Source organism: Bos indicus x Bos taurus, chromosome 8, assembly GCF_003369695.1.
Source record: "Bos indicus x Bos taurus breed Angus x Brahman F1 hybrid chromosome 8, Bos_hybrid_MaternalHap_v2.0, whole genome shotgun sequence".
In the NCBI taxonomy this organism is placed as follows: Eukaryota; Metazoa; Chordata; class Mammalia; order Artiodactyla; family Bovidae; genus Bos; species Bos indicus x Bos taurus.
In genome coordinates this window covers 104,264,412-104,285,083 of record NC_040083.1, presented here as the reverse complement: position 1 = coordinate 104,285,083, position 20,672 = coordinate 104,264,412, and the positions used below count along the sequence as shown (strand labels likewise).

The 20,672-nt window shown below is 45.8% G+C and overlaps 1 protein-coding gene across 16 annotated transcripts in view; it reads left to right on the top strand.

The window, feature by feature from the left end:
- TNC (tenascin C) overlaps positions 1 to 20,672 on the top strand; it is a 102,444-nt gene that overhangs the window by 39,391 nt on the left and 42,381 nt on the right. For 9 of the 16 annotated variants that reach the window (XM_027550621.1, XM_027550633.1, XM_027550632.1 and 6 more), the window contains exons 6-14: positions 160 to 316; positions 4,026 to 4,295; positions 5,030 to 5,215; positions 5,459 to 5,548; positions 7,092 to 7,355; positions 15,558 to 15,830; positions 16,393 to 16,665; positions 17,253 to 17,525; positions 20,399 to 20,671. In XM_027550621.1, coding sequence (XP_027406422.1) covers positions 160 to 316; positions 4,026 to 4,295; positions 5,030 to 5,215; positions 5,459 to 5,548; positions 7,092 to 7,355; positions 15,558 to 15,830; positions 16,393 to 16,665; positions 17,253 to 17,525; positions 20,399 to 20,671 — 2,059 coding nt within the window. The remainder of the gene's footprint in view (positions 1 to 159; positions 317 to 4,025; positions 4,296 to 5,029; positions 5,216 to 5,458; positions 5,549 to 7,091; positions 7,356 to 15,557; positions 15,831 to 16,392; positions 16,666 to 17,252; positions 17,526 to 20,398; position 20,672) is intronic. The other 7 variants (XM_027550623.1, XM_027550629.1, XM_027550631.1 and 4 more) reach the window with 4 other exon arrangements.

Genomic DNA, 20,672 nt, shown 5'->3' with positions numbered 1-20,672 from the left:
TCTATCCTCAGCACCCACCATACTGATCAGGTGCTTAGTAAGTGCCTAGTGAACAGATGGAAGAGTGAAAGAGGAAAGAAGGAACACAAAATGAATGAATCATATAAACGAGGGGTCTGGCATTGCCTTAGGTCTTATGAAGGTGCCTCTATATTTCAGAATAAAGACGATGAGGAAGAGATCACCAAGAGCCTGCGGAGGCCGGAGACCACGTACCGGCAAACTGGCCTGGCTCCCGGGCAGGAGTATGAGATATCCTTGCACATTGTGAAAAACAATACCCGGGGCCCTGGCCTGAAGAGAGTGACAACTACCCGTGAGTATTACCTTTAATACCACTGTAAAGCTTATTGGACTGCAAAGCACCTCTAGTTGATAGCATGCTCTCTTACAGAGCTGCTGCTAAGTCACTTCAGTTGTGTCCAACTCTGTGCGACCCCACAGACGGCAGCCCACCAGGCTCCCCCGTCCCTGGGACTCTCCAGGCAAGAATACTGGAGTGGGTTGCCATTTCCTTCTCCAATGCATGAAAGTGAAAAGTGAAAGTGAAGTCGCTCAGTTGTATCTGACTCTTAGCAACCCCATGGACTGCAGCCCACCAGTCTCCTCCATCCATGCGATTTTCCAGGCAAGAGTACTGGAATAGGGTGCCATCGCCTTCTCTGCTCTTACAGAGCAGCAGTGTCAATTCACTTTTGCTACCTAAAAAACAAACTCCAAACTTAGTAGCTTAAAACGATTGCACGTTTGTGATCAGGGGTTGGACAATCTTCCTCTTCTCCACTGGACTCACTTAAAGCATCTGTGTGGGCTGGTTGACCTGGGATGGCCTCAGCCAGGATGGTGTCCTTCTGCCCCACACAGTCCCCCAGCCTCCCACAGACTAGCCTGGACCTGGCCTCACAGCAGCTGAGCAAGTTCACAACCAGCACTGGGTCACTTCCACCAAAGCCAATCTCAGGGCCAGTCCAGATGGAAAGGGTGGGGAAACAGACCCATCTCTTTACGAGAGACGCTTCAGTGTGACATTTCAAAGGGGGCGCTGATACAGGAAAATACCGGAGATTCTAGCAAATGAGCCACCACACTATCCGATTTAATATTAGTAACCAGTCTTAATGAAAGAGGTAGGGCAAATATTAATGCTGTTCTTATTCAAGAGTAGAAACTGAGGCTTAGGGAAGCGGAATCAGTTTGACTAACACCATGTGGTTAATCCTATAAGGGCAAGAATTTTTAAGCCCGGGTTTAGTTTTATGACTTTAACCCCATTACCAATAACACTGACTAGCCTCTGGGTTATATAGTGTTAATTCTTCAACAGGAACCCAAATAAAATGTAGCTCAGCACTAAAGATGCCAGAACTGCTTGGGGGTCAATGTGGCACTGTTAGATCGTTTGGTGGGCGGACTAAAAATCCTGAATTTGGAATTGTTCTACAGAGAAGCAAAATTTTATAAATAAGTAAATAAAATTATTCTGTGCTGACATTTGGGAAAATCTCTTTATCTTCTTCAAGATAACACGTATGCCAGCTGCTTAAGGAATTGACTCTTCTTGGCAGGGAGTGATTGGAAAATTTACATCTGTTGACTAATGACAAGAAAGAACATCTTGCATTTAAATATTTGCACATTTTGCTTAACTCAGATCCAACAATTCAATTCATAAGACTGTCTTTTTTTATAAGCAAGTGTTTTCCATCATCTTGACAACATCCCACTGTGGTAGGTAGAAGACGGGCACCAACAAGAAAAAACATCATTAGATCACCAGAAAGGCAGAGAAAAGATCAAACACAGAGACAGCACACTGAAACACAAAAGGCGTTTCTTTCATCTGCCCTTTGCTTTTTAATCTGAATTTGGGGACTGGTTGCTTTATTTTCTTCTTCTTGCAGGACAAACACCCCAACATCTGACGTTTCATAATCACATTAATACTAACACTGAGAGGCAGATTCTTACCTGTTTATTTTGCTGATACCTGGTCTTTTTCCAAATTTAAAGAAAGGATCTTAATGTTTTCATTTTCAGCTCCTTCCCTCTCGGCTCTATACAGAGATTGTATAACAACCATTTCTGATGCGTAAATGTTTTTGAAAGGCACTGACATTTAAGGAGAAGGAACATGGGTTTTGGATCCAAACAGTCCTGAGTTTGAATTCTAGCTTCAGCACTCACCACCACTTTAGGCACATTCACTTCTTTAAGCCTCAGACTCACCATCTGGAAACTGGGTTCATAGTATCTTCCTATGGCATAGTCATGAGAGTTAAGACTTAAAGTGACAAAGCACTGTGATTGGCACACAGTACCTCAAGACCATGTTAACCTCCTGGATTGAAGGGATCCCAAGCTAGGAGAAGATCAGTGTCCTTAATTGAATCTCTGCTTCTTTAATGAAAGGGCTGTTAAGAAAGACAGTAGGTATGGCTTGGGTGTTTCCCAGCACCTCAAAGAACATAGAACACGCGCTTCACTGCTGAATTGCAGCATCGGTTTCACTATGCACTTTATACTTTCATCGTCTGTGAGCTGAGACTTACGTATCAATGCCTAGGGTTCAAAAAATAGACACTGCAGGTTTCTCACAATCGACTCTGAATTATTCCTTCTCATGCCTTTTATAAAACCAAGTCCCCTTCACTCAATATTGTTATCTCATGAATGCTGAAAACACAAACCTAACTATGTTTAAAAAAATGAAGAAAGAAACATTGACTGGATGCCTTAATGTCTTAATTTTATGCTTGGTATGTTTTAATGCATTAAAATTTTTACATAATTAGAAAAAAGTTAAAACATAGATGACAAAGCCTGATGGTATGCTGTGGATTCAGAAAGGTCAAAGACCCACTCTCTAAATGAATGAATGACTATATAGATGGCATGATGCAGTTTGAATAAACTGTAGAGAAATCTGTTTTGGAATAGTTAGAAAAGTACAGTATTCAAAAGCTCTTCTTTTTTATTTTGGTAAGAACACTAATCCTGAGCTCTATCCTCTTAATCCTGATGCTGGGAAAAATTGAGGGCAAGAGTAGAAGGGGATGACAGAGGATGAGATGGTCAGATGGCATCACTGACTCAATGGAAACACGCTTTCAAGAGTGTAATACAGTATTGTCGACTAGAGGTACAATGGTGTACAACACATCTCTAGAGTTCAGTCATCCTGCAGACTGAAATTTTTTACCCATAGGGGAGGGAGTGTGTGTTTATCTGTTTGCAACAGAGTCAGAGAAGGGTTTGTGTTAGAAAGTGACCTAGAAGAGGGATTTTGAAGGATGAAGAGGAGATTTCTAGGGAGAGGAGCAATCTCAGGAAGAAGAAACAGGGGAACCAAAAGTTCAGAGGCATCAATGCACTCTTGGAGGAGAGGTACGCTGTCGGAGCAGGAAGCACAAGGCCTTTGGGGCAGGAGGAAGACCGAGATGAGGACTTGGAGACTGACAAGGCTTGAGATAGCCATGACCTTCTTGCTTTAGTTATTTCCATCAAAGCTAACTTTCCATACATTATCAAGATAGTCATTGCCTCAGTTTTCTGCTCCATTATTCTGATAGAGAAGTCACCAATTAGGGAGTTTTGTCTCACTGGAAAACCAGAGAGACTGAGTCAATGTTTTTCAAGTGAAACACCTGCTGTGTGTTTCTTAAACTTATGATAATGATGATAGTCATAATAATAACAATAATCATGACTATTTATCATATAACTACTATGTAGCAGGCTCTGTGCTAGATGCTTGGCATGCATTATTTCCATTAACATTTGAAAAACCAAACAAAAAAAACCCTACCAGTTAGCAGTCATCCTCTGTGCTTAGTGCCGCAGAGACTCCGATGATACTTATAGCTTATCAGATGGGAAACTGAGATTCCAAAAGACAAAATAAGTCAACTGGCCAGCATACAGCTAAATGTACACTCATGCACTTGGAAGACTGCAAGCCCCCTCTCTGCTCAGCCCTTGGCACTGGCCCTGGTCTCTAAAACTGCTGTCTCCTCTGCCTGTCACAGGCTTGGACGCCCCCAGCCAGATTGAAGTGAAAGATGTCACAGACACCACCGCTCTGATCACTTGGTCCAAGCCCCTGGCCGAGATCGATAGCATCGAGCTCATGTACGGGATCAAAGACGTGCCAGGAGATCGCACCAGCATCGATCTCACACACGAGGAGAACCAGTACTCCATTGGGAACTTGAAGCCGGACACCGAGTACGAGGTGGCCCTCATCTCCCGCAGGGCCGACATGTCCAGCAACCCCGCCAAAGAGACCTTCACAACAGGTAATACGCCCACTCCCGGCTGCTAACAGCCCCAGAAAAGGAAGGATCACCAGACTCCTCCCCATTCCATGGCAGTGTGTCTCCCAGGCGCCTTTTACAATAGAAAAAAATGGAAAGAGGATTTTTATTTTAGAATACTGTAGCAATTGATTGATTTTTCAAAGAAAAAAACTTACCCCCAATAACCTTCTAAGGATAAAGAAAGTTTTTTGCCTGCATAGAAGATGCTGGTCTGAGATTCTTAGACATTTTGGTCAAAATAAAATTCAAATAAATATTATAAGAGTAAAATGTAGTATACGGAAAGTATGAATGGCAAAGATGCCTTCTAAGCTCTTAGACTAGGGCGCTATTTTCAAGGTACCAGAGTGTCAATCATTCATTCACTAAATATTTTTTCAGAGCTCGGTAAGCTCTCTGTAGATCATTAAAAATCCAGTGATGAAGGCAGCACACCCATCCTTACAGTCACAGAGCCAATTTGCAAGCTTTTGTATAGTTTTTATTAAGTACAAAATCATTGGCAAACATGAACGATTGAGGTATCACAGCGATTTAATAAAGAAGTGTCCAGTGTTGTCCAGATGTGTGCTTCAGCTATTGAGCCAGAGGGGTGAGTGGGTCTTTTCTCTCCAATGGCAGACACTTTTCGCGTCTCACCATGAACTATCAAGGACTCCCAGTCTCCTGTGCCTGGCGCTCTCAGTACCAGTGCCCTTTCCTCTCCCAAACAGGCCTGGATGCGCCCAGGAATCTCCGCCGCATCTCCCAGACAGACAACAGCATCACCCTGGAGTGGAGGAACGTCAAGGCAGCCGCCGACAGTTACAGAATTAAGTATGCACCCATCTCTGGAGGCGACCACGCGGAAGTAGAAGTCCCCAGGAGCCAACAGACCACAACCAGAACCACGCTCACAGGTGAGCTCCATACCCCTACCCGCCCGGACCCGGGGGCATATCCCCACCTTGCAGCCCTCCAGAGAGAGAAAAATAGCCAGTTCCCCATTGTCCCTCTCCCTCGGGCGTCAGTGAGTCAGGCCGTGGAACAGGCCAGCCGTTGAGAAACCGTAGCCTTCAGGGCCTAGCTCAGGGGCCTTTTTATGGTCCTCTGAAAGTTTGTCCAGTTTTGTACTGAATCTCAACCTGCTCATTCTCTCCTAGGGCTGAGGCCAGGAACTGAATATGGGATTGGGGTGTCTGCTGTGAAGGGAGACAAGGAGAGTGACCCAGCCACCATCAATGCGGCCACAGGTGAGCCGGCCTGGCTTCCCACCACCACGGGACAGGCACTAACAGACACGACGGGGCCAGGAGGCAGGAAACCACCTAAAAAGAAGTGTAGATGCCCAGAGGAAAACAAGGCTTCAAGGATCACCCAGCCCAGATGTTCACATTCAAAAGGAGCATAAGGACCCAGGATCCAAGGCAGACCACTTATACATATCCTTTTTTTATCTTTTTATTTGGAGGTAATTGTAGGTTCACATGCACTCTAAGAAAGAATACAGAGAGATCTGTGCCCTTTGTCTAGTTCCTCCCAGTGTAACATTTGTGTAACTTAAGAACACTATCACAATCAGGAAATTGACACTGATATAATCTATCAAGTTTGTTCAGATTTCGCTACACTGTGTGTGTGTTTGTACGTGTATATTTAGTTCTATGAACTTGGAGCATGAACTTGGGTGAATTCCGGGAGATGGTAAGGGACAGGGAGGCCTGGCATGCTGCAGTCCATAGGGTCTCAAAGGGCCGGAATGACTTAGTGACTGAATGACATTTAGTTCGATGTGATTTATCACCTGTAAATTTGGAATCCACCACTTCAGTCAAGAACGAATAGTTGCATCACACTGAGTCCTCCGTGCTATACTTTCCCATCCCCATGGTCACCACCCTCCCTCCACTTCACCCTAACCCTTGGCGTCACTGATCTGGTCTTTGTCCAGTTTCAAGAATGCTACATAAAAGGAATCATGCAGCACACGAACTTTAGAGACTGGCTTGTTCACTCAGAATAATTCTCTTTAGCCACCAGGGAAGCCCCATAATTCTCAGCATGAGTGTGAGAGAGTATGAAGGTCCCTCAGTTGTGTCTGATTCTTTGTGATCCCATGAACTGTAACTGACTAGACTCCTCTGTCCATGGAATTTTCCAGGCAAGAATACTGGGGTGGGTTTCCATTTCCTTCTCTAGGGGATCTTTCCAATCCAGTGATTGAACCTGGATCTCCTGCGTTAGAGGCAGATTCTTTACCATCTGAGCAACCAGGGAAAGAAAGGAAAGGAAAGGAAAGTCACTCAGTCATGTCCAAATCTCTGCAACCCCATGGAATGTAGCCTACCAGGCTCGTTGGTCCTTGGGATTTTCCAGGCAAGAGTACTGGAATGGGTTTCCATTTCCTTCTCCAGGAGATCTTCCCAACCCAGGAATTGAGCCTGGGTCTCCCACATTGTAGGCAGATGCTTTATCATCTGAGCCACCAGGGAAGCCCCACTAACTCTCTTGAGATCCATCCAAATTGTGCCTTCTATCAGTAATCAGCTCCTTCTAAATGCTTTTGCGTATCATCTCAGTATGGATTTATCACTATAATCTTTTTAATCTTCCAAAACACAATGAGGTACCGTACAATGGCATTTCATACAGGTGAAAACTGAGACTCAGGTGAGATGCCTGAAGCCACACATCTCTACAGCAGACCTAGGACTGTGGCCCACAGCCACCCTTCAGTCCCAGAAGCAGCCCTGCCCTGAAGCCTGAAGGGTGTTCAACTCTCTGTTTTCCTCCCAGAGCTGGACACACCCAAGGACCTTCGGATTTCTGACCCTACGGAGACCAGCCTGACCCTCGTCTGGCAGACGCCGGTGGCCAAGTTTGACCGTTACCGCCTCAACTACAGTCTTCCCTCGGGCCAGCCAAAGGAGGTGCAGCTCACCAGAGACACTACCTCCTTCGTCCTGAGAGGCCTGGAACCTGGGCAGGAATACAGCATCCTGCTCACAGCAGAGAAAGGCAGACACAAAAGCAAGCCGGCACGGGTGCAGGCGTCCACAGGTGAGGTGGATGTGCTCTGAGCTCTCTCCAGACCCTCTGATGACCCTGAGGCTGGCAGACCCATCAGCCAGATTGTCTTCAAATAAGAAGATCAGATGGGAAGACAGGGACTTTCTCTACTCATGAATCCTCTAAATGCCGTTTGAGTCACTTACAGATCTTTTCCTCTTGTCCACTGACATGTCCACAGCAAAGTTCCCTAGCTGGGCAATCAATAATGGCTTTTAAATATTTCTTCCTAGGAGAACTTAAAGCATGAGAGTTTGTGCTTGTCTTTGGTTCTTTGTATTTTAATTTCGTGTTTTCATGGAAATGAATGTGTTTTTTTTTTTCTTGTTTTCCCCCTCTTTAGCACAGTCCATTAACTTTTCATTTTATTTCTTTTCAAGATGACCAAGAGGTTCAGAGTAATTCTTTGGTTATGACCCATTAAATATTTTTATTCCAGGTCTTTTGCCCTCCTCTCAGGTTACCTGAAATGCTGCACACAGTCCTGTGAGCCTGTCACAGAGCCCTTCTCCTTTTTCTCTTACTCGTTAAGTGATGAACTTTGTTTATCCGTGACAGCTTAATCCTGACCTCCAGTATCCCTTCTAGCCCAAGTATCCTGTTCTTTGTACCTGCCCCCATGTTTCTTTAATGGCTAAATTGGGGGAAAAAAATCAGTTCTTCTTTTATGAATATGCATATTTAATTTTGGCTCCCAAATAGTCAAGAGGTATAGGTGGAAAATGTTAATTCTTCAGAATGTGATAAAAGCTTAGTTTCAGTTTAATTAGTATTTATTGAGAACCCATTGAATACATGGTATCATGCTGATATTTGAAGAAAAATTGATCGTGTACTTACTTAGCACTGTTATTTTGGCTCCTGTGCTCCTGCTCTTAGTCTGTGGGGAAGACCAGATAGTCTGAGTGTTAGATGGAACTCACCCAAAGAAAGGAAGTAGTGGGGTAATCAGGATAAGCCAGAGAAAGTGTCTTGACAGAGACACTATTCCAGCTGAATCTCCATAAGCAGAAAAGGGGTTGCTGTGATGGGCATATTTGGAAATGCCTTGAAAAGTCTTAGTCATTTATAAATACTTTCACCTACACATAACGGAAATCTCAAGTTACAGAACTCTAGCAAGACACAGGGTGGTTTCCTCTCTCATAAAGTAAGTCGGAGGTTAGGTGGTTCGGTGCTGGCCCAGCAAGTCCAATTCTCAGGGATTCGGCTCCTTCTCTCCTTCTCTTCCACTAGTCTTAGTCCTTGGCCTGCATTCTCAAAGCCACCCCCATGTCACAATATAGTTGCTTCAGTGCAGCCTTCACATCGGTGTTATAGGCGGCATGAAGGAGGAAGAAACAGGAACAACAGATAGTGCCTCCCAGACGAGTCTGTCTGGAATCCTCCCCAATGACTTCTTACATTTTACTGGCCACTTCTAGCTATAAGTCAGTCTAGGAAAGGTAGTCTTTGAGCTGTGTGCATTGCTGCCCACAGAGTTTGTAAAGAAGAGGGGGTGGGTATTTGGTAGACAGAGAATAGCCTCTTCAGAAAAGACTTCAGCCTGCAGGCTCCTCTGCTCGTGAATTTCCCAGGCAAGAATACTGGAGTGGGTTGTCATTTCTTCCTCCAGCAGATCTCCCTGACGCAGGGACTGAACCTGTGTCTTCAGTGTCTGCTGCACTGGCAGGAGAGCTGTTTTTGTTTGTTTGTGTTTTTTACCAGCTGAGCTATAGATCCATTTGCTAAAGTGAACTTAGGTGGTCACTTCTATTGACTCTATGCATGGACTGCTTCCAGCCAGCTATGAGATGAGCATCAAGGATCCTTGGATGGGGCAGGGGTAGCTTAATCATAGACGAGGTGGGGAGAATAAATTGGAAAGAAATAAATCAATGGTAGAGATTTGAATGGTTCAGCTTGTAAAACATGAGCTTGTTGTAAGATGTGAAGGGGCCACAAATGAATCAGAGAAACAAGAGAATAATTTCTTCTTCTTTCCCTCCTCCTCTTCTTCTCCCTCCTCTTCTTCCTATTCTTCCTCTTCCTCCTTCCTTCCTCCCTCTCTGTCTCCCTCTCTCTTTCCTTTTCCCTCAGTTTCACAAATGCTAGATTATAGAGGATTTCCTGGCTCCTCTCAGTCATCTTACCCTCTGGCCATGACCACTTTATCTCTTATCTCCAGCAGGGAATCCCCAGGCTTCAGCAGCTCAGGGAGATGAAAGCTTTCAAGTGAATCACAGGCTGGAATTACTTTGCCTCTGACTAAGAGCCCAGTTTGGCATCCCAGAGGCTCAGTGGTTTCATTTTCCCAGCCGTGCCTTTTTTAACACCATTTAAAGAAATCACGTTGTATATTTAAAGACATTCCTCACTCATTACAGGAAAAAGTGTGCAAAGTTCCTTGTATGGGTTCTTCCTCCACTGTCTCTGAAATATTTCTTTCTATGGCTTTCTCCATAGAATTATTTTATTTCATTAAGAGTGAGGTGGACATTTCTGTCTGTCTCCTGAAGTCTATCTTCCCAATAAGCATCTCGTACATTATCTTCCCAGTAAGTATCTCCTACATTTACTCAGTCGGTAATGCGCTACAGCCATGTTCCATGCTAAGTTCTGGGGATACTAGGGCAATGGAGACAGGTCTGTGTTTCCAGGGAGCTCACTAGTAAACAGACACTTTCATTGCTGTAACTGGGGGTGTGGGGGTGCAGTGGGAGCAGAGGATACCTTCTAAGTATCAAGACAGGCTTAATACGGGACAAAGCCTTTGGGTAGACACAGAGGAGGCAGGCAGGACTGTGTTGTGGGATACATAAGGAAGTAGAAGTCCAAGCACCTGGCCTTGCTAAATACAGGGAGAAAAATGAAACAGGAAAAGTGGAAGCCCTCAGGGGAATGTACCATGTGGCTATGAGCCTTGAAATGTCAAAGGGCTGTAGGTTCAAACTCAGAAGAAAGGGCTTCCCAGCTCTGCATCTAGATTCTTAATAGCAGAAGTCTGAAAAACACTGCTCACTATCTGTGAGCTTTACAGAGAAAATGAGAAATCGGCTGCCCCAAAGCATCTTCCCCAGAGAATTCCAGGACTCTAGTCATAGCACTGAGCCAAAGCACAAGCCTTTTCCTGGATGCAGCATCAAGTTAAGAGTATGCATTACCTGACTGCCCATCATACCTGAAATATAATGCAGGGACCCTACCACAGGCTACACAGCCCTAAATAATTTGGTCCCTCCCGTCGCCCTGACTTGTCGCCCCCACCACTTGTCCGCTTGCTCGTTTTACTGTGGGCACCCTGGCCCTTCTGCTGTTCCTTACATATGCCAAGCAGAAGCCTTTGCACATGCTTCTGCTGCTGCCTATATACCCTCCTCTCCCAGGTCTTCACCCAGCATCTCCCTCATTTCACTCAGCTCAAGGGTCATCTCAAAAGACATCTCTGTCTGCCAGTCTAAAAGGATGCCCTGTCCTCATTCACCCCTTCAGACTGCTCCAGAGTTCCTCAGGACACTTGCCTGGCCTGATAGCACTCACTATTTGGTTTACTTATCTATGGCCTGCCTCCTGTGTGCATGTGTGCCAAGTCGCTTCAGTCATCTCCGACTCTTTGAGACCCTATGGTGGACTGTAGCCCGCCAGGCTCCTCTGTCCATGGGATTCTCCAGGCAAGATTCCTGGAGTGGGTTGCCACGCCTTGCTCCATGGCCTGCCTCCTACTTCCGACCAGAATGTAAGGACTGTCTCTTACTCAGTGCTGCAACCCCAGCGCCTTGAATACATGGCACAGGCTTCAGGAGCCTCTGGGGACCCCAGTTCCTCCAGAGGCAGTATTTCCACTGAATCTTCTGGTCTTTTGCTTTCACCCCTGCAGCAACAGCCCAAATTCTCTCCCTTAAGAGTTAAGGGAAGGGAAGCCATTCTCCTGGAGTCTTTAATTAAGCTTGTGCTCAGTCGTGTCCGACTCTTCGCAACCCCATGAACTGCAGCCCACCAGGCTCCTCTGTTTACAGGATATTCCAGGCAAGAATACTGGAATGGGCTACCGTTTCCCGCTCCATAATTAATCTTACTCTGAATAAAACTGGGAGGAAAGAAAGAAGGAAAGATAGGAGGGAGGGAGAAAGAAAGAGGGAATAAAGGAAGGAAAGAAAAAAGGCACTAGTGGTAAAGAACCTGCCTGCCAACGCAGGAGACCTAAGAGATGCAGATCCAATCCCTGCGTTGGGAGGATCCCCTGGAGGAGGGCATGGCAACCCACTCCAGGATTCTTGCCTGGAGAATCCCGTGGAAAGAGGAACCTGGCGGGCTACAGTCCATAGGGTCGCACAGAGTCAGACGCGACTGGAGCATCTCAGCATGCACACATCCCTGTTAGCACAAATGAGTGTGTGCCAAGTGTGTGTCCCATACCCAGCATCTGTAGTCTAACAAACTCAACAAAACCCTGCTTGAAGTGGAGGCCATGATTTGCTGTGAGCAGTAAGGGACATAAAGCCAGGAGAATATGCAGATACACAAGGCCAATAAAGCATCTTTCCACACCATGTAAAACTCAACAGCGATACCCCCATAATTCTCAAGGGTCTGGGGGAGCAGAGAGGTGGAATTTTGTTTTTAGCAACAGCTGCAAGTAACAGAGAACACTCTGCTCTAATTGGCCTCTTTGATTTTTCTCATGGAGCAAACTGAAATTTAGTCAAATATTTATCCATCCAACAAATATTTATTTCTTACCTGCCATGGGTCAGGCAGCACTGGCATAAAGAACTGAAGGACACAACCCCTCCCCTCAGGAAATGATGCATACTGCAATGAGAATGAGAGAATGGAAACCAAAATTATAAGACTGTGACTAGTTTGTTTAGAGGCAAGTGTGGGAAGCTACAGGAGCACGGAGGCAAATACCCATCCCAGACTTGAGCAAAGTGAAGGCAGGGTATCAGAGGAGGCTTCTTGGGAGAGCTGGTACTTCACCGAGTCCTCAAAAAGAAACAAAAATTGGGCAAATGGAGTGATGACATTTCCAGCTAGAGGAACAGCATGTAGCAAGTTCAAAAACATGAGAAACTTTGTTACTGCAACGCCAGCCATACAGTCTGCTGTATGATGGAGCTGGAAAACAGGGTTCAAGGTCACGGACATCATCAGTATCTTCTACAAAGGGCAGTGAAGATCATGCTAAGGGGCTTGGGTTTCGTTCTTGACAGTGTTAAGTCCCCCAAAACTGTTAGAGCAGGCAAAGCTTTGAATTTCCATTAACTTTACAAGAGGAGATCAAAACAATTTAATCTCCCCTTGGGTGGTCCTCAGGCTTGAATTTGGCCATTCTGCTGCTGTAGGAGAATCACTGTTTCCCATGAGTGAGCATTAAAAGTGGAAGCCTCATCAGTCAGCACTTGGTAATGACGATCTACATGATGGTAGAAATCTAAAGATTTAAAGTTGGCACAGCCAGAAATTCCTCCAGGCCAGCTGGTCAACTCACCGTGAGCCCAGAAATGGGATTTTGAAATTCTGATTTCCCAGGCCCACTGACATTGTTCAGAGGGTAGATGCCAGTGCACAGCTGTAAGGAAAAAGACAACAGCCTTTTCATAAAGAAAGGCCAAGAAATTCAGTGTGGAATATACAACGGAAACCCTGGGCCTCTGGGGCAGTAAGCCCACAAGTGTGTCATTTGCTGTTGAAATGCAGAGTCCGCATTTACATGAAGCCTCTTGGTCTCCATCTCGAGTGTTGCTTGCCGTATTTTTATTCATAGCATTCCCTCTCTTTTCATAATTCTTTCCCACCTCCCTTTATTTTAACTACTGATTTTATTCATTGGAATTACACTATTATGTGTTAGGCATTTGTTTAGTGAAGTGTTTTGGGTAGGGCACCAATAGCCAAAAATTTTGGTGGACTATTATGACTATTATCATTTGCTGAGCAACATGACATTATATGAAAATTACTCTATCAGCTGTGCCAAACGATGAAGCAGAATATGAGGGACATTGTATAATAGTATCTGAGGCATGTACAAAAGCTGATGCAAAGAGAAAAGATGGTTCTCATGAGAAGGAGACATTTTCTAAGGTGGATCTCCTCTTTCCAATCATCTTTACTGCAACAGCTTAATAGACAATCTGTAACCCTCCCTTTCCCAATTAGGTAATTCTCCCCACATCTCTTGCAACCTGGTATCTGGAAGTTCTTCCATGGGGAAAAAAATATATACTTTATGTCATAATTTAGAGAGAGAGCTTAAAAAGCAGTTACCTGAGAGGAAACACAGACTTAATTCACATGAAGGGGATCAATTGTCAATGTCCACTAAGTCCCTGACAAGCAGTTTTGACAACAGCAGGAGAAGAAAAAAGAAGAAAGTGGGATAAAAAAGGAGAGTTTGTGAGCCACAGAATTGATTCCCTTAACTTTGCAGTCTGACCTAGATTGGTTTTTGTCCCATGTCTCTTTACGGATGAGGGCTCTTGGCATATTTGAAAAGGTCACACTCCTGAGTCTAGTTGTGCTGAAAGTCCAAGTTCAAGGGAATGATTGCTGCTCCTGGAGCACTGCGCCCGGCTGCACAGAGGCCACAGGCTGAAAGATGGCTGACCATTTTTCCTTTCTTTCCCCAGAGGTATGGATAGATACATCCCTTTGAGCTTGGAGCCCTCTCTTCCTCACCTGGACTATGTTTGTGTGGTTAAGAACTGCTATGTGGTCTCGGACAAGGGCTCCAGGACACAGATTTGGGCTAAAGGAAGTGTCCGTAAGAATGACAGTCAAGGTCAGGTACGGCATATACTTTCTGCAAGGACAGTCAGTGTTTTAGGCTTTTCAGGCCATAGGGTCTCAGCTCCTCTGTTGCACCACTGCAGCACATAAGCAGCCATGAGCAGAACATGGATGCAGAGGCATGGCTGAGTCCCAGTGACATTTTACTTATGACATCAAAATTTGAATCTCATACATTTCATCTTCATGAAGTGTTCTTCTTTAGATTTTTGTAACCATTTGAAAAATTTTAAAGTGTTGTTAGCTCACTGATTGCCAAATTGGCAGCAGGCTGGATCTGACCCTCAGATCCTAGCTAGCAGTCCCCTGTTGTAGATCAAACAGGATTTGAAGTAGTGTCAGGTTTTGCCAAACTAGAACAATCAGGAAGAACATTCCCCGGAAAGTAGAAAAGTCTGAATCAAATAGATTCTGGAGAAGAAACGTTTTCCCTTCTGAACCGATATCTTCAATCTAACAGCAGGCTAAGATTTTTGAATGAGAAGTCAGCTTTAATGGACACAGGAGGCTGATTTGAAATAAGCAGCAATATAAAGTATATATGGAGAGAAACAATGTATTCACTTATATAAGCTCAAGTCAGTTCTTACTCTGTTGTTTAGAGGATGTTTCCAGATAAAATCCTCTCTTCCCAGGTGATACAAAGACCACTTAGGCTCAGTCCTGGGAAAATTATCACCTTGAAGTGAGACATGTGAGTGTTTTGTGCTGTGCTCATTCCAGAGATGAATAAAGACAGCAAATTCAGCTTTAATTGAGCTTAATAACTGTTCTCCCAGGGCATTTCTTTCTGTCCAAAGAGGAAGAGCTCTGCAGAGACTCAGCTCTTTGTTCGGGACAGCCTTACTTGTCTCGTATTAATTTATCTCTGATCTGTCCACAGTGGTTTATGTAAACTGATTTGAGCCCCACAAACCGACAAAAATCCCAGCATAAAGAGACTGTGAAACATGCCTTCCCAGGGAGATGGAGGAAGCACAGAAAGGAAGGGAATCTAAGAGGAGCCAATTTTCTCAAAATACAGCAGGCTGGCCAGCTCAGACTAAGGATCCCAAGAGGAGCAGCTGAAGGCTCTTCTTTATGATCTCATCCCTAGGATGAGAGACGCTTCTCAAAATGGAAACTGCAGCCTAGAGCAGTGCTAACACAGACGTGTAACACTTTCTAAATCCACAGGATGCTGGTCAATGGAAAAACATTTTCAAAACACAAACTCCAATATGCAACAAGGCAAAATAAGTATTATATTGACTTTCCTGCTAGTGTTTTGATGGCAACAGCATGGCTCAGGGGTCCGGTGAGTAAAGCATGAGACCGGACCCCACAGCCCCTCCGCACCCAAAGCGGGTTTGCATTTCCGAGTTCCCAAATGGAAAGCGTTTTAGGCACGGTTTAATGGACGCCATCTCTGTCATTATTCAGACCACACCCCTGAACTGGGAAACCTCACCGTGACCAAGGCTGGCTGGGATGGCCTCAGACTCAACTGGACCACCGCTGACCAGGCCTACGAGCATTTTGTCATTCAGGTGCAGGAGGCCAACGGGGTGGAGGCGGCTCAGAACCTCACGGTGCCCGGGAACCTGCGGGCTGTGGACGTCCCGGGCCTGAAGGCCGCCACCCCTTACAGAGTCACCATCCACGGGGTGATCCGGGGCTATAAGACCCCAGTGCTGTCTGCTGAGGCCTCCACAGGTACCTCTTACCTTTCTGTCTCTAGCTTCTGTTTTTCCCAACAGGAAACTGCCCAAGGATAATCAGACGCAGCTCGTTTTTAAACAGACTTGAATACCCCAAGATATAGCACTGTGGTGCTTAATAATGGGAAGAAATAAGGCTGCACAGCTCCTGGGGCAGCTTTCACAGTGCCCGTCATATGAACCACAGCCTTTCCGGCTCTGCAACGCCCAACCTGGGGACTATGTGCTGAGCCCCTATGGCAGGGCCCTTTGGCTTCACAGGCTTCCTCCTGGGTAGGGAGGCTAAGGCATTATATCTAAAAGGAAAAATAATCATAAGAATCTTCTTGTCTTCTGGAGGAGAAGGTAATTCCTTAATAAAATAAGATCACGAATGTTTTCCTACACCTCACCCCGTCGGCTCTATTTCTCAAATTTAGGAATCTGCGTGATGCATGGCTCTCTAAAGAAAGTCACATTCCTTTAAAAAAGTAACGTCAGGCCTGCTTTTCCATTACAGAGTCCCTGGATTGGCGTATGTGATTTGATCATTAAACGAGTTCTTTGTCCTTCTCCAGGAGACACTCCCCACTTGGGAGAGGTCACGGTGTCCGAGGTGGGCTGGGAGGCCCTCAAACTCAACTGGACGGCTCCAGAAGGGGTCTACGAGCAGTTTCTCATTCAGGTGCAGGAGCCTGGCAAGGAGGAGGCAGCCCAGAACCTCACTGTCCCGGGAGGGCTGAGGTCCGTGGACCTGCCTGGGCTCAAGGCAGCCACTCACTATAGCATCACCATCCGTGGGGTCACTCGGGACTTCAGCACAGCCCCTCACTCTGTTGAAGCCTTAACAGGTACTCTAGACTGCTTCACTAACTTGCTTCCTCCCACTTAACAGGGATCCATGCTCTTCCCTCATCTACACTGGGCTCCGCTCCTGCCCCAGCGGGGAGTGCCATGATTCACCCAGAGGTCCTGTCCCTTGTTTGGCCAGGTCCTAGTCCTAGCATGGGAGCCAATTCCGTGGAAAGCTCCATGTTCTCTTTTCTTGCATAAATTAAGAGGTGACTTTTCTTTCAAAGCAAGTTTCAGCCGTATTATCTAAGAAGTTGGAAAGCACACTTGGCGAATGGGGGAAAAAAAATTGATCTGAGCTCATTTTAAGAACGCACCAAAGAACTCCCTGAAGCCCCATCTGTATGTCAAGAATGGAAGTTGTGAACAATTCTGAGAACTGTCTATGAAACACAAAGGCTGACTAGAAATGCCCTGGCTTCAGTGCCAATAGCTAGAGTGTGCTCGACACCTGCTGTGAATCACACATCTGTGATCAATACCAACCAGACAACTCTCCCGACCTCAGCCACAGTGCCATCTCACCTGAATCCCAAAATGCCATTGCCTTTTTTTAGTAACTTGGCAACTCTGTCTCCTTATGCAGAGGAGGTTCCAGGTCTGGGGAACCTCACAGTGACCAGGGTTAGCTGGGATGCCCTCAGACTGCACTGGACCAGCCCCGATGGGATCTATGAACGGTTTGTCATTAAGATCCGGGAGACTGACCAGCCCCAAGAAGTTCACAGTCTCACGGTTCCTGGCAGCCAGCACTCCGTGGAGATTCCAGGCCTCAAGGCTGGTACCTCTTACACAATCACCCTGCGTGGCGAGGTCAGGGACCACAGCACTCAACCCCTTGCTGTGGAGGTCATCACAGGTATACAACCCTCTTCCCTATGCCAGGGGCCCCAGCCTGTCATTGGAATAGAGAAAATTCCCCAGGAGTCAGGGACTGCTCTCAAAGCTGTTGGCAGTCAGCATGAAGACAAGCTCTAACTCCAGAGGGTCTGAGTTGGAATTCCACCTTACTGGCTCAATAACCTTGGGTATCTCATTTTATACCTCTGAGCCTTCTTTTCTCACCTTTGAATCAGAGATAATACTCTGACCTCAGAACACTGTCATGAGCAGTAAATGAGGTAATGGATGAGAGTTCTTAGCAAGGCACCCATTCTGTAGTAAATTTTGAATGGCAAATAGCTAAATTTATCCAATAGCAACACATCATAGTATAATTAACATACACAGCAGGGTTGTGACACAGAATACGGTCAGAAGTTTCTAGAGAAATCTTAGCATTAGTGGCCTCAGAGTCACTGATGGCCATCCATCTGGTAGTCAGACCACTGCAGAATAAACTCTGAAATGGTCTATCATCATCTGCAGAAGTTAGCCAAGTCTGTCTCTCTCTCCTTAGCAGATCCTTGAAGCAGGGCTATTTCCAAGAAAGGACAGTCATGTTGGACTTCAGTGTTTTAGATTCAGTTTGGAGAGGAAAAACAATTCATCTCAATTTGTCCCCTGAAAATATGCAACTCCATCTGTTACAGAAAACTGTGCTGGTCATGAGGTTGCTAGAAACAGCTTTAAAAGGATCATGGAGAAATGGGTCTGATTTGGGGGATTAGGGTTTTTATGGGCTTCCCTTGTGGCTCAGCTGGTAAAGAATCTGCCTGCAATGAGGGATACCTGGGTTTGATCCCTGGGTTGGGAAGATCCCCTGGAGAAGGGAAAGGCTACCAACTCCAGTATTCTGGCCTGGAGTGTTTTTATGCTGGGCTCTAAGCCCATGCCCTTCTCTACACACCCTGTGTTTTAATCCCACCCAAATAACCTAATTAAATGAATTGTCTTTCTTGCTGAGATATACTGAATAAACCTGGTCCTTGCTAGAAGCTGTATAAGAAAAGTTATGTGGCAGTATACTTTACCTGGCCAGATTATCAATGGCCTGTGTTTCCTGAAATATTATCAAACCAAACAGGAGCAAAAGGGGCCTTTGAGACACAGGAGATCTCAGAGCAGAGTATGGTGATCTACATCTGTAGTTTATAAACTTTGTGTTATTAGCAGGAGAATTCCTTTTGCGTGGGCAGTCTTACAAGGAGACCCACCAAGAACAGCCCTTCTTGGTGAGCTGGGAAGGAGGAGAGGGCCTTCCACACCCATGTCTCCAACCCAGTTCTTCCATAAAAGGACCAATTCTACAGTCTAAATGCAGCCCCTCCAAAAGGTCCAGTTTGCCCAGAGCCCCATGAGCACCGAATCCTGGAATACCTGAGAACCGGTATTTTTCTGATGGAAATCTTGCAGATATTGTCTTTTCTGACTTTGAATCCATGGTCACTTCAGCCTCAAAAAAAAAAAAAAAAGGCTGGGAGATTACATTTAATCCTGAGTAGCAGTGAGTTTTTCCTTATCTGGAACACAAACTTTCTATATCAGTAATGACTACATTAAATTTCCTTCCCACATTGTTCAGTTCAGTCGCTCAGTCGTGTCCGACTCTTTGTGACCCCATGAACCGCAGCACGCCAGGCCTCCTGTCCTACATTGTAGAAAAATGAATGGTGGGCTCTGCTCTGCACCATCTGCAGAGCAAAACATAATCACTTTTAATTAAGAGTAGACACTCATTTCACACACAGGGCCTTGATTTGTGAAGCAAGCATTCTTCATTCAGACACAAAGTGCTGTCAGGAGAAGCTGGGAGGGAACGTGCCAAGCCAAGAACTCAGTACGGACAGTTTGATCCCTGACAGATGAGAAAAGTCTGGAGATACAACATCAGACTTGTCCAAACCTGATTCAGCACATGCTTTGTGCACCCAGTCAGCTAGCCTGTGGCCAGCAAAGAGAGGATCTCTCCTCTCTTTGTTCAGTAATGAGATGAAGCAGGGAATTCTCTCCCACGTGACCAAGAAGTTCCAAGGAGGAACATCAAAACATCTGTATATCCGTGGGTTCCACATTCTCAAATTCAACTAACCAATATCAAAAATATTAGGGGAAAGAATTCCGGGGAGCTTCAAAGAGCAAAACTTGAATTTGCCATGTGCTGGTAACTACATACCTAGCATTTACATTGCATCAGGTGTTATAAGTCATCTAGAGACGATTTTTAAAGTATACAGGAGGATACACATGCTGCTGCTCCTGCTAAGTTGCTTCAGTCGTGTCTGACTCTGTGCAACCCCATAGATGGCAGCCCACCAGGCTCCCCCGTCCCTGGGATTCTCCAGGCAAGAACATTGGAGTGGGTTGCCATTTCGTCCTCCAGGGGATCTTTCTGACCCAGGAATGGAGCCCAGGTCTCCTGCATTGCAAGCGGATTCTTTACCATCTGAGCCATTAGGGAAGTCCCTATACTTTTAACCAATTCTTACTTCCCTTACCCTGACCCACAATGCCACCTTTTCCATGGCCTTTTAGGTGCTAGTCATGCATGATCCTCAGAGACCTCCCCATGGGTTGTCAATGGTTAAAAATATTCGGGGAAATATTGGCATCACCAAGTCAAGGATAAGCAACACAGATGATCCCCTTTGTGACCGTCTTCATCTCCCTAAGAAAGCTGTGGCCAGTTACCGCAGTTCAAACTGAAATTTCCTGAGATCAGGAATGAGCACACACACACAAACACAAGAAAACCTTTTGCCCCTTTCTGTCTTCCCTAGAGCTGGGCTGTGGGACGTTCCTTCCTCATGTTTGGTTGGCAGGACTGACAAATTCCTCTCTGTCCTTCTTCAGCGGAGCTCCCCCAGCTGGGAGACTTAGTCGTGACTGAGGCTGGCTGGGATGGCCTCAGACTCAACTGGACCGCAGCTGATCAGGCCTTTGAGCACTTTGTCATTCAGGCGCAGGAGGCCAACAGGGTGGAGGCGGCTCAGAACCTCACGGTGCCCGGGAACATGCGGGCTGTGGACATCCCGGGCCTAAAGGCCGCCACCCCTTACAGAGTCACCATCCACGGGGTGATCCGGGGCTATAGGACCCCAGTGCTCTCTGCTGAGGCCTCCACAGG